This window comes from Oryctolagus cuniculus, chromosome 8 (genome assembly GCF_051225735.1).
Source record: "Oryctolagus cuniculus isolate XC-2025 breed Fujian yellow rabbit chromosome 8, ASM5122573v1, whole genome shotgun sequence".
Taxonomy (NCBI): domain Eukaryota; kingdom Metazoa; phylum Chordata; class Mammalia; order Lagomorpha; family Leporidae; genus Oryctolagus; species Oryctolagus cuniculus.
The window spans coordinates 140130893-140144474 of record NC_142874.1 but is presented as its reverse complement, the minus strand read 5'-3'; the positions used below and the strand labels follow the sequence as shown (position 1 = coordinate 140144474).

General features: G+C 41.6%; 1 protein-coding gene across 16 annotated transcripts in view; it reads left to right on the top strand.

Annotated features, from left to right (window-relative positions):
* FIP1L1 (factor interacting with PAPOLA and CPSF1) overlaps positions 1-13582 on the top strand; it is a 70772-nt gene that overhangs the window by 54571 nt on the left and 2619 nt on the right. For 9 of the 16 annotated variants that reach the window (XR_016212201.1, XM_017337806.4, XM_070048121.2 and 6 more), the window contains 4 exons: positions 833-859; positions 2712-2766; positions 4248-4303; positions 7931-8144. Coding sequence is in view for 14 of the 16 variants with exons in the window: in XM_017337806.4 (XP_017193295.1) it covers positions 833-859; positions 2712-2766; positions 4248-4303; positions 7931-8144 (352 nt within the window). In the remaining 2 variants the exon portion in view is untranslated. The remainder of the gene's footprint in view (positions 1-832; positions 860-2711; positions 2767-4247; positions 4304-7930; positions 8145-13582) is intronic. The other 7 variants (XR_016212202.1, XM_017337807.4, XM_070048122.2 and 4 more) reach the window with 2 other exon arrangements.

The following is a 13582-nucleotide window of genomic DNA, read 5'->3' as shown; positions in this document are numbered from 1 at the left end:
TAGATTTTTATCTTTTTTTTTGTACTTAGAAATGTCATTTTTCTTCAACTGCAAATAGAATTTGCATGCCACATAAATTGCATTTTAAATATTTCTTAAATTTAAAATCCTCAATTTTAAGATTTAGTAAATTTTCTATTAGAGTGAAGGGCATATATTTGGCCAGTGTAAATTGAGACTGTGCATAGTTTATTTCTTAAAGTTTATAATGTACACAAATAATTCCTGAGTTACTCGAATTAGTGTTGGCTGGCACCCAAAGAAGGAAATCGTCGACCTTCATTATCAGTGTGTCCTGGGGGTGTGTATGTATATAAAGGAGCTCAGCCCCTTTCTCGGATCAAGGGAAATGCTAACTTTCCCCCACTCCTGCTGACATGGTCTGAATCAACGCTTGAGTGCCCGCGGTACACTGGGCCTGGCAGAGGTGAATGCTAGCCAGTCTTCAGTGTTATCTTGCACCACCGGCAGTATTGGTGCCCACAGATTAGTTTCCCTGTAAAAGTAAAATGATCAGAAATTGATTATCAAATGCAGTTAGCATTATTTTCTTGGATTTTGGATATTTGTGTGTGCACAAGTGTGCTTCTTAACTGATGTCTAACTTCATTTGTGATTGTAACAAGTTCCTAGCCTGGGTTTCATCAGGGGAGTTGGATGTTATCCTCGAATTGTTGGTCCTCTGCAATAAACTAGAATGCTTGCCATGAGTGACTAAGCCAGGATGGTGAGGCAAGGGGTTTTATGTGAAAATTTGTTTTGGTGATGGCATAAATACATAACAGGTTCTGAAATCCAATTACTATATTAAATTTCATCACTTGTTTTTTAGGTATTCCAATAACTGTACCACCTCCAGGTAAAACTTTTTTCATGTTTTCTCCATCGTTGTTAATAAACATGAAATTTCAAGCTCACAGTTACAGGAGGGCAGTGTTGATGCGCTTAGAACGTGAATAGGCTGTGATTCCAGGGTCCTATTTTCAGCTCTGCCTTTGCTTCATTCTACTTCTGATTAAGATACTTAATTTGTCTTATATCTGTCTTACCCATTTATGTTGAAATAGATCTTCTTTTTAGATTCTTACCATATCAATTTGTGAGGAAAACAGTTTAAGGAAGATAATCAATTTTTATCAAAATATTTTTTGAGACCAGTGAATTTTTTATGATTAAGTACTACAAGAGAAAGGTCATTTATCTTGACTTTACCGTGGTTTCTGATTTTTTTTTAACCTACTGGCATAACTCAGTATCATGAGGAAGTAAGTTCCAAAGCACACAGCAGTTAGGTAAATTGACAGCTGGCTGCTCTTGGCTTTGTCATCATTGCTCATTATTGTAAGTGCAGGGTCAGTAGGAGTTCATAGGTGGACCAGTGTTGTTTTTACATTTTTATCAGTTTTTTCTTTTTCTAGTAGGCAAGTTTGTTTACTGAGTTAGTGTTAAAAAAAGCTACGAAGAGAATGCTTGGAAGTGTGGTGATACACAGAGATAGCATAGTTCAGATAGCAGTGGAGAGGAGGCATTTTTAGCTGCGGTAGAGAGTCACTGTGTGAAAGGTCTGAAAAAGACTTATCAGGAAAAGTCACAGGAATCATTGGCACGTCTCTTTAGTCTGAAAAGCAGTGTGGACTTCAGGAGTCATGTAGTAATTGCTGAACACACATGTCTATGATGTTTACTGAGAGAGTCAGAGCTCCTAAAACAATATAGTGAAGGGCATGGTAAACTTAAATAGTTTGTAGCAAGGCTGACAATGGATTTAAATGGACCTTTGAGAAGGGTTCAGGAGCTGAGATGTCTTTTCATATGGGATGTGTAGAAGGAGGTTTAGTAGAAGTGTTCCAGACATGGAGAAGGTGGAGAGCAGGACCACGACACTTCTTACCGTTAGGACAGTGTCAAGACTCGTAGTGGTAATGAGAATTGTTAAAGCGTGGAAGGAAAGGAATTGGTACAGGTTGTGGAATCTTTAAAGTCTTTTTTGGGCTCTTTATTGCCTATCTGAATTTGCAAGTGTAGACTAGGTTAAGAGTTAAGGTCCCTCGTAGCCATTTTATTCTATGGTATTTCATTTAGGTCTGGTGAGTGAGTGAGAATGCAGACCTCATTATATCAAGGTGCAAATTGTTTTCTTTCCTCTAACCCACAAACTGCATTATGTGCCTTTCTTTGTAAAATAATTTGTTAAGGTTGTGCTATTTGAAACATTTTATGGTGGATATTGAGTGTTTATGTACTTACTGGTAAGATTTTATTTATAATTATACATATTAAAGAAATTTCTATGTATCTAAAGCTCAAAAACTTTTTGAAAGAGGTAAACATTATTTTATTTGCTTTTCTTCTAAAATATTTCATGTATAACATATCTGGTGGCAACGCTACTACTGTTTTTATATGGAAAAGGTAAGGCATTGAAATTAGCTTTCTGATACTCACAATGGGCTGTGTGTGGTGCTGAAAATAAGACCAGGTGTCCTGACTCCTTTGTGTCCTGTGTCATTAGAGCAGACTGTTCATTTTAAGTTGCATTGCTCCAACAATCTGTTAATAAGTTTAAGTTCCATTTTTTTTTCTGTCGATTTTAACATAGGGAAGCACGGTTATGTCCCCGAGAGATTTAGCGTTACGCAACTGCTTGTTTCACACTTTTCATTAAATAGAAGTTCTGTTAACTTCTTTTGTCTTACGGTTGAATGTTTCAGGTTTTCCTCCACCACCAGGCGCTCCTCCGCCATCTCTTATCCCAACGATAGAAAGGTAAATCCTGTTCTGTTTTGGTGGTTGATAACCATCTGACAGAAGAATCATGTGCATAAAGTAATGCTTTTAAAGATTTAATTTTAGAATCCTAGAACTTTTAATTCATAAATCCAGATCTGTTAATTACTTTTTTTTTTAAGATTTATTTTATTTATTTGAAAGAGTTAGAGAGGTAGAGACAGAAAGAGAGATCCATCCACTGGTTCACTCCCCAGATGGCTACAACAGCCAGAGCTGCGCAGATCCAAAGCCAGGAGCCTGGAGCCTCTTCTGGGTCTCCAGCGTGGGTACAGGAGCCCAAGGACCTGGCCCATCCTCCACTGCTATCCCAGGCCATAGCAGAGAGCCAGACCAGAAGAGGGGCAGCCGAGACTAGAACCGGTGCCCATATGGGATGCCGGCACTTCAGGCCAGGGCCCCAACCCGCTGTGCCACAGCACTGGCGTTAATTACTTTAATACAAGATGTTGCACATATGGCCTGATATCAAAACTGGACAAAGAAAACTAAGTCATAATATTTTTAAATAGTATCTTTGATTTATGACACATTGATTAAAGAAACCCTTAGATTATTAAAAAAACAAAAGCAAATCAACCCTGGCTGCAGTCAGTTTTGTGAGAAATAGAAACGTAAGTTTGTGGCAGTCATGAACAATGCCTGTCTTGGTTCGGATAACTGTTATCAGTCCCTGGTAACAAAGAAAGGCTGCCTGTTCACTGCATCCTGCCGTGTCTGCACTTCCACAGAGAAGGGCTGAGTCCCCCCACCCCGGGGACCTGGTGCTGTGCTTGTGAGCGCCTTGTGGCCAGCAGTAGGAGGCAGGCGTCACAACACACAGTGTTGCTGGGGGGACTCCGTTTCCTCTGCCAGAGAGGGTTGATAGAGTTGTGAAGATCCAGACAGCTGGTGAAGGGAAAGCACCAGCCCGCTTCTTGGCAGACGGATGTCATCTACCAGTGAGACCTGTCACCCTGTTTGGCAAACAGTGAGAACACCAGCAGGATCCACCGTGCCTCTGATCTTAGAGGAACGGTAAACTCGGTGACTTAGTTTGTGACGTCTGTCACACACACGCTTGGCTCTGCGCGAAATGCTAGAAAGTGTTGTTAACCCTGATAGCCAGGCAGATTGACTGACTTCACTAAGAGGAAAGTTTTTAGTACTACATTTTACTCTCAAATAATCTGTTAGACTGAATTTGTGAGTTCCCTTGTGAGTCAGACTGAATTGATTGTGGTTCTGTTAAGTAATATTGCAAATTTACATTTTCTTTATAACTTAGATATTAGGGTTAGTGTTTTTCAGGTTAAAAACGTATGTTTGAGTGTGCAAAAATAAAATTGCAGAATTGGTTAATGAAATGGTGGCTGAATAAAAGTTTTAATTTTGCCCTGATACTTTCCCATTTGCACCAAACTATTAAAATTTAGAATTTCTTGCAATATATGTGAAAATACACTTTGTCTCTTCAACAGTGGGCATTCCTCTGGTTATGATAGTCGTTCTGCACGGGCATTCCCATATGGCAATGGTAAGTGGTAGTAGTTACTGAGATTCAGTTTGAATTAGTAAAGTGCTCACATATTTTTATGGTGATAGAAATCTGTTTCCATGGTTTAAAGTAACATCTTACAGAGAAATCTAAAAATACTAAGTTTAGTAATAACTTGGGTTTATGTATCTGCCAGGTTGCTTAATGGAGTAATTGTCATTACTTACCAAATGTTCTTTTAAAAATGAATAAATGGTGACATAATAGGGATGTTTGTACCTTGATTTTTCCTGAAGGAGTTAGGGTCTGTCAGCAGGCTGTCTAAGTCTTCATTATCCATATCTTTCTGATTCTTGGCTGGTGGCATCCACCCCAGGCCCATTTTTCACCCTTGCTGATTTAATCTCACATTGTACAACACATTAAGGACAGAGATCCTACATGGGGAGTAAGTGCACAGTGACTCCTGTTGTTGACTTAACAATTCGACACTCTTGTTTATGACATCAGTAATCACCCTAGGCTCTTGTCATGAGTTGCCAAGGCTGTGGAAGCCTTTTGAGTTCGCCAACTCTGATCTTATTTAGACAAGGTCATAGTCAAGGTGGAAGTTCTTTCCTCCCTTCCTCCTTCTTTGATGGCCCATTCTTTCCACTGGGATCTCACTCACAGAGATCTTTCATTTAGGATTTTTTTTTTTTTTTTTGCCCAAGTGTCTTGGCTTTCCATGCCTAAAATACTCTCATGGGCTCTTCAGCCAGATCTGAATGCCTTAACGGCTGATTCTGAGGCCAGAGTGCTGTTTAGGACATCTGCCATTCTATGAGTCTGCTGTGTATCCAGCTTCCCAGGTTGGATTGTTCTCTCCTTTTTATTCTATCAGTTAGTATTAGCAGACACTAGTCTTGTTTATGTGATCCCTTTGACTCTTAATCCTATCATTATAATCAGTTGTGAACTGAAACTGATCACTTGGACTAGTGAGATGGCATTGGTACATGCCACCTTGATGGGATTAAATTGGAATCCCCTGGCACGTTTCTAGCTCTACCGTTTGGGGCAAGTCTGACTGAGCATGTCCCAAATTGTACATCTCCTCCCTCTCTTATTCCCACTCTTATATTTAACAGGGATCACTTTTCAATTAAATTTAAACACCTAAGAATAATTGTGTTAATTACAGAGTTCAACCAATAGTATTCAGTAGAACAAAAAAAATATTAAAAGGGATAAAGTATTAAGTTGTTCATCAACAGTCAGGACAAGGGCTGATCAAGTCACTGTTTCTCACAGTGTCCATTTCACTTCAACAGGTTTCCTTTTTGGTGCTCGGTTAGTTGTCACTGATCAGGGAGAACATATGATATTTGTCCCTTTGGGACTGGCCTATTTCACTCAGCATGATGTTTTCCAGATTCCTCCATTTTGGCCTTATGAGATTTTAAATTACTTATTAATGTCTCTGTTAATCTATTAATGCTTCCTTTTCTCTTGAATACTTTCTGGTAAATTTTTATTTTTGGAAGTAATCCATTTCGGGTAAGCTTTTAAGTGCATTGATATAAAGTGTATAATGTTCTCTCATTTAGCTTCTGCAGTGTCTAATTGTGGCCCTTTTTGGTTCTAGTATCATTTATGTGCTCTCTTTTTTCTTAATTTTGTCAAAAGATTGTTATTTTTTTTAGTCTCCAGCAACCAATTTTCGCTTTTTTCATTCTTAAGTTCTTAAATTAGAAGCTTAGCGCAACGTAGTGATTAAGACTGAGTTTTCCTCTGTAAGAGCTCTTTTTATGTCCCAGAACTTCTGATACATCATATATTTGTATTCTTTTAGTTATTTAAATTATGATTTATTTTTACTCCTGACTTACCTGAAATGTGTTAATTTGAAATGAGTGTTTTTAATTTTGAAATGTTTTAAATTTGACTTCTAACTTAAATTGCATGATGGTCGTAGAACATGGTGTCTCTTACACTCGTCCTTTGAAAATGTCTGTGTTTTGTTAACAAATTCTTCATGTGTGCTGGAAGAAGCAGCTTTCTATTTTATGGAGAGTGTTGAATGTTATGTCCATTTAATCAGCCTTGTCACCAATGTGTTACTCATACCTTACTCCATCTATCAGCTTTTTGTCTGCTTAATTTGAGTAATTGAGAAGAGTATGTTAATCTCCCATGACCATGAGGTTTTTTTCTACTTATATTTCCATCAGTTCTTGCTGTCTAAAAATTAAGGTGATCGCTGATGCCTGGAATTTTAAATTTGTTCTCTTTTGGGTAAAGTGCATCTTCTGTCCATATTTTCTCTTTTTGTGAGTCTCTTTCAATAATGGCCACACTCACTTGGTGCCTGAGGGGTGTTAGGATTTTTCTTGTTGGTGTTTTTTCTTTTTTCCTTCCTTATTTTCCTTTCAGTCTTTCTGTGTGTTTTTATATCTGGTATTCAGGATACAGTTAGTCTTTTTAATGATTTTAAAATTTTATTTATTTGAGAGGTAGAATTAACAGACACAGGGAAAGACAGGGAGAAAGATCTTCGATCTGGTGGTTCACTCTCCAGATGGCCACAATGGCTGAACCTGAGTGATCCAAAGCCAGGAGCCAGAAGCTTCTTGCAGGTCTCCTACATGGGCACAGGGGCCCAAGCACTTGGGCCGTCTTCTGCTGCCTTTCAAGGCCAGCAGAGAGCTGGGTCTGAAGAGGAGCACTCGGGATATGAACCCTGTGCCCATATGAGATGCCAGCACCACAGGCAGAGGCTTAGCCCACTGTGCCACAGCACCAGCCCCTAGTTAATCTTTTTAAAGTACAAATCAATATTGTCTGTGTCTTAGCTGGTGAATTCAGACCCTTTTTGTTATTGAGATTTTTGAGGTATTTGAATATGTGTCCGATCCCCATCCTTTCCAAATCTTTTTAAATTGACTTGAGTTTTTCAATTGATTTTTCTTAAATTGTGATTTTTTCTTTATTGTTGTGAAATTAGACATTTCTGTACAGTGGTTACACTTGAAATTTACTATGCATACTTAATGATAAATTATTAAATAAATCTGAACCCGCTTCTCCATCACTACAGAGACCTCAGAACATGTCTTTGTTTTCTGGCTATTATGTTTGTTACTTTAATTTTACTCCTAAGGCTTTTCTATTAGATTTGCCTGTATGATTACGGTTTATGTATTCCATGCCTGTACATTTTAGATCTTTGTTTTTGGAGTAATTTTTCTTCTCTCAATGTGTATCTAATAGAAGTTCTTTTGAGGAAGTCTGTTGGTTGTAAGTTTTGCTTACTTTTTGTTTATAAATGTCTGTTTTCATTAAAGTACAACTTTGTTGGGTGTGCCTTTCTATGTTGATAATGATTTTCTGTCAGCAGTGAAGAATTCACGATGTATTCTCTGCACTTTAGGTTCCGGGAAGTTTGTGGTCAGTCTCAATCTGGTTCCTGCTCACCTTGCAAAGTGAGGGGCTTTGTATGTTAGGGCTTCAAGAGGGTTGCTGGATCTTCCTCCAGTGCTGTGGGTGTTTGCCATATGACAGTTCTCTTTCCCATTATAAATTAAGTTTCTGTTTGAACTTAATGACACAATTTTGGTAGCTTTCTGTTTTTGTTTTTTAAGTGCCCTAACCTTGGTTTTTATTTGTTGTGTTGTGCTTCTTTAGTTGCTTTTCCCCATCTTCCTGGTTCTGCTCCTTCATGGCCTAGTCTTGTGGACACCAGCAAGCAGTGGGACTATTACGCGAGAAGAGAGAAAGACCGAGACAGAGAAAGAGACAGAGACAGAGAGCGCGACCGGGACCGGGACCGAGAAAGAGAGCGCACCCGCGAGAGAGAGCGGGAGCGTGACCACAGTCCCACGCCGAGTGTCTTCAACAGGTCTGTTGGCTGTGCGGGAATTTCTGCACGTGTAGCTCACACACACTTTTGGGCTTATATTTGATGTACAAAAGTGACTTCCAGTTTGCTTGGAAGAGGGATGCTTGAAGAAGAGTACTTAGGAAAAGGCTTTTTTTTTTTTTTCTAGCTTTTATTTATTTATTTTTAAAAGATTTATTTTTGTGGCCAGCGCCGTGGCTCACTTGGTTAATCCTCTGCCTGCAGTGCCAGCATCCCATATGGGCGCCAGGTTCTAGTCTCAGTTGCTCCTCTTCCAGGCCAGCTCTCTGCTGTGGTCTGGGAGGGCAGTGGAGGATGGCCCAAGTGCTTGGGCCCTGCACCCCATGGGAGACCAGGAGGAAGCACCTGGCTCCTGGCTTCAGATAGGCACAGTGCGCCTGCCATAGTGATCATTTTGGGGGGTGAACCAACGGAAAGGAAGACCTTTCTCTCTATCTCTCTGTCTCTCACTGTCTAACTCTGCCTGTTAAAAAAAAAGAAAAAAGATTTATTTATTTATTTGAGAGGGAGAGAGAGGTCTTCCATCCACTGGTTCACTCCCCAAATGGCTGAAACGGCCAGAGCTGGGCCATCCTACACTGCCTTCCCAGGTGCATTAGTAGGGAGATGGGCTGGAAGTGGCGCAGCCAGATTTTGAACCCAGGCACCCATGTGGGGTGATGGTGCTACAGATGTTGCCACAGCGAATGAATATTTTTAGTGTAAGAAAAAAAACAAGAGTTTGCCATTACATGATCTTTCTTTCTTTACATATAGAAGTAAGCACTGATTGTATATGTTCATATCAATCTATGGATAAAAATGGACAGAAGTTTGTTATGGCTTTGTCGTTCAGTTATTAGAATATGTCTAGAGTTCCTGATTTGTCAAAATTACATATTTAATTTATCAAAGTTATCTTTAATGGTCCATCTTATCACAGCTCAGTTGCTTTGAAAGAGTTGAAATTTACCTGATTTGTTGGAATATTAGTTTCCTCGGGCTGCTATAATAGAATCTGGTAAACCAGGGCTTAGGACAAGAGATGTGGATTCCCACAGTTCTGGAGTATAGAAGTTCATCATCAGTGTCATCGGGGTTGATTCTTTTATAAATGCTTTCATGGGGACCAAAACTGTGGCTCAGCTGGTGAAGCCGCCCCACCGTCTGCAGTGCCAGCATCCCATGTGGGCACCGGTTTGAGACCCGGCTGCACCATTTCCAATCCCTGAGAATGCCCCTGAAAAGGCAGTGGAAGATGGCCTACGTGCTTGGGCGCCTGTACCCACAAAGGAGACCTAGAAGGGCCTCCTGGCTACCGCCAGGCCTACCCCCAGCTATTGTGGCCACTTTGGGAGTGAACCTGCAGATGGAAGATTCATCTCTCTCCTTCCCTGCCTCCCTCCCTCCCACACTCCTACTCTCACCCACCCACCTCCCTCCCTGCCTCCTTCCTTCTCCTCCTCCTCTCTTTCCCCCCAGTAGAAAAAAAAATTTAAAAGATAAAAGACTTGGAGAGAGAACCCGCTCCAGTCTTCTCTCATAGTTTCTGATGGTCACTGGCACTCCAAGGTTTTCCTCAGCTTCTGTGGTTGTAGGCTCTATCTCTGTCTTAATTCTTTTCTCTGTATCTAAATTCCCTCATATAAGAATAATAGTCATTGGATAGTCTAATACGTTACAACTTCATCTTGTTAACTTTGCAAGGACTCTATTTCCAAATAGGGTCATATTCATAGGTGCCAGGGTTAGAACTTAGCTTTTTGGGAAACAAAATTCAACCCAGTACATTTGGTAATCAAAGTCTTTTCAGTTTTCTCAGTTTCCTAGAACACTGAAGGGGGTTACCAAGATTTTTCAAGACTACTATTTATACTTGTTACTGTCACTCTTTCATTTAGGCAACTTGTTTAACTTGATATGTTTGGATAGGTTTGGGAAAACCAAAATACTATTAATTTTAATACATCTTTCGTAAGACTTTTCCCTTTTTTAATTTTCATGTTTAATTTTTTAAAAAGATTTACCTATTTATTTGAAAGGCAGAGTTAGAGAAAGAGAGGGGTCTTGAAGCAGTGCAGGCTTAGCAATGAGCAACTCTGGAAGTCAAGGATCTGGAAACTGCTCCGAGACCTCCGTGCTGCTGGGAGGAGTGCATGTACTGACCGGGCCTGGTGTGTCCTCCCATCTGAAGAACAGATGTCAGGTGCACGTCAGAATCCCTGAGACACAGCTTTCTTCACAGTTTTGCCTCAGCGCACGTGGCGTGCGTTCTAACCCCAGTCCTGTCCCCAGGCAGCCTCGCTCTGCTGGGATCACACACGCTCCGTGCGTTCTGTTCCCATTCGTCCTCCCAGCCTCTCTCCCGCCTTGTTCACCTCTGTGTTCTGTGAGCTGCCCTCTGGATGCTCCCTGCACGTCTTCCCTGAGTTCCTTCTAAGTGCACAGACCACGGTGTTCATTTCTGTGTCCTGACCACTGTGTACCATTGTGCTTGGCACATAATCAACGTGTCAACAGGTCAGTGATCACAATAGAGAATCTTGAAAGTGACTGAAAGGCAATGATGTTATCTAGACCGATTTTGAAAGGGCCAAAATTCAGCCGTGCCTTCTCAGAGCATCAGTGCGGCCATCCTGGTCCTCACCATGCTGGTGCAGGGACCGCCGCAGTTCAGCATGAAGTGAGTCAGAGACAAATACAAGTAACCCACAGGTACAGGAGCACATGTTGATGGAGGCAGCATTTCTAGTTGAATGTGGTCATATGATTGTAGACTTCTCAACCCAGCGGTCTTAGGAATGATCTATTCTACATCTCGATTTGTTGAGTTAGGAGCTAGAAGTTTAGAGAAATTAGGTGGTTGGCCGGCGCCGCGGCTCACTAGGCTAATCCTCCACCTGTGGCTCTGGCACACCGGGTTCTAGTCCCAGTTGGAGTGCTGGATTCTGTCCTGGTTGCTCCTCTCCCAGGCCAGCTCTCTGCTGTGGCCCAGGAAGGCAGTGGAGGATGACTCAGGTCCTTGGGCCCTGCACCTGCATGGGAGACCAGGAGAAGCACCTGGCTCCTGGCTTCGGATTGGCGCAGCACGCCAGCCACAACGCACCAGCCATAGCGGCCACTTAGGAGGTGAACCAACGGAAAAAGGAAGACTTTTCTCTCACTGTCTAGCTCTCTAGCTCTGCCTGTCAAAAAAAAAAAAAAAAAAAAAGAGGTTGTGATAATAGACCCATATTATCTTGAATCTGATTGAGGCATTATTCAGGATCGTTCTGAGTCTTAAAATTAGGTAGTTAGAAATTCTGTGACTTTTTATCCTTACCCTTATTCCTCTCTGGGCACATCTTTCTTTTTCTTTTTAAAGCATTCATTCATGTAGCTGACATTTTTTCGTTCCTGTCATAGGCTAGGACTAGTGCTATGTACTGGGGAGACAAAACGACACAGTGTTTGCAGATGTAACCCTGCTACTATGTTGCCCAGCTGGTAGGGGCTGCCTGTAGTTGAGGACTTTGATGAAAAGCACATGCAAGAAGGAACTGAAAAGAATTTTTAATCTTTTTTCCTTCCTTTGGCTTCTAGTAATTTGATTTATATATTGTAGGCACTAGTAAGATTTTATTGGTCGACTAAGTATTTAGCTATACGCTGCGTATGTGTGAGTGGTGTGTTTGTTGGGGGTACCTCTGCTGTTGACTTCAGCCACTTAAATGCATAGTTCTGATAATGTAGCTGAAATGAATGTTTGAGATAGCACTGCTGTCTAGAGAATGTTGATGTTTATCAGTAAGGCGCTTATTAAAACCCGGTAGGAAAGGTTTTTTTGCATAAATACATGATGTTTATAGAAGATGGGGAGCTAAATTTTCTTGATTCTTCTCTTTCTGACCCACACATGCACAGATGCTGCTGAGTTTTTATTCAAACTTCAAAAAATTGTCAGTGGTTATCCCAGGTTTGATTTTTCCGGTTCCTGAGCTTCAGGGCGTGAGGAGTCGGTGTTTACCTAGATTTGATTCAAAGCTGAAGGCCAGAGAGGCCAGAGGTGAGAGATGCTTAGTGTGCTGAATTAGCGGAGGAAACATTTGGACTCGAGGATCCAAGTGAAGTTTAAGTGAAGGCTGTTTCTGAAGAGTGACCAAACAGTGTCTGAAAAAGCAAAATGTCATGTAGTGTTTGCTGCATTACAAATTACAGGGTCATTGTTCTGAAAATTACAGACCAGTTTCCACATCTGTTTTTTAAACAGTTTAATTGGGAGCCAGAAGGAAGATTGGTCATTCTAGGATGTTTAAAATGAGCTCTAATGGTTTCCAGGTCGAGAGAAACATTTGTTTGCAGTCATTGAGCTGGAAAGGGGTAGAAGGCGGGTCTTGATATTTTGTGAGACCAAATCTACCATCTTTCATATACTCCCATCTGATGGCTGCTTTAGGAATCTAAAAGCCCAAAGCCAAAAGAATTTGTTTTAGTTTACGGGGTTGGAAAAGGGTTACAGAGGACAAACTGCGAGGTACTGACCTGGACTGTTTCTCTCTAATCGCAGGTAGTGGCAGGCATTTGAAAGAGAGCCTCGGGTTGGAAAAGAGTCAGCCTTGGTGCCTCTGTGCTTTAGAGACTTTGTAGTGACTGCAGGGTCAGTAATCTTTACTAACAAATATTCTGCTTCTGAAAAATTGAAGCATTAAATTCACTGGAGACTTGTGCTTATTGAGCACCTACTATTATACCAGACAGGTGTACATGGTATTACCAGTTCTATAAAAATTGCAGATGCTTATTGCTGGGTTCATAGAGGAGAAAGCTGAGGTTTAGTGAGGCTCAGTAACAGGCAGCGTCACTCGTTTCATAAGTGGTACAATCCGATGGAACCTGGGTTCACGCTGCCCGTAACCTGTGCCTCCACCCTCCGTTGTGTGGCACACAGCTGCAGGGAGCAGAGAGATGCTGGGGTGTAGGTATCCGTACGTGTGCACTCATACAGCAAGCAGTCGGCCGTGGCTGGGTGGCCGTGCGCTGTGGCGTCGGGCACCTTGCCAGGACCTGGGCGGGCCTGTCCCTTTGTGCTTGTGCTCTCTCCTGCCTGTCTGTTGCTCCCACTCGGATTGAACGTCTTGATACCTCATGCAGATCACTGATACAGTCTATGTGAGGCGAGTTTCAGAGACTGAAGCTCCTTAGCAGACAGTCTTCCAGAAGAGACTTCTGTGTGAGAAAATTGACAGACACAAGGTTGTGGAGTATGCTGATTGATTTGCTAAGTGCTTGCTTAAAAGGAAGCTCCAGGGATCTCACTGAGAGGACCCGGGAGGAAGACAGGTCTAGGAGGCCAGGGAAGACCACCTCTGACCCTAGCTGTCAGCCCAGCTTCAGCAGTGCGCGTGATTCCGCCCAAAATGAGGAAGCAGAGCTGCAGCTGACATGCATGCCTTGGGGCC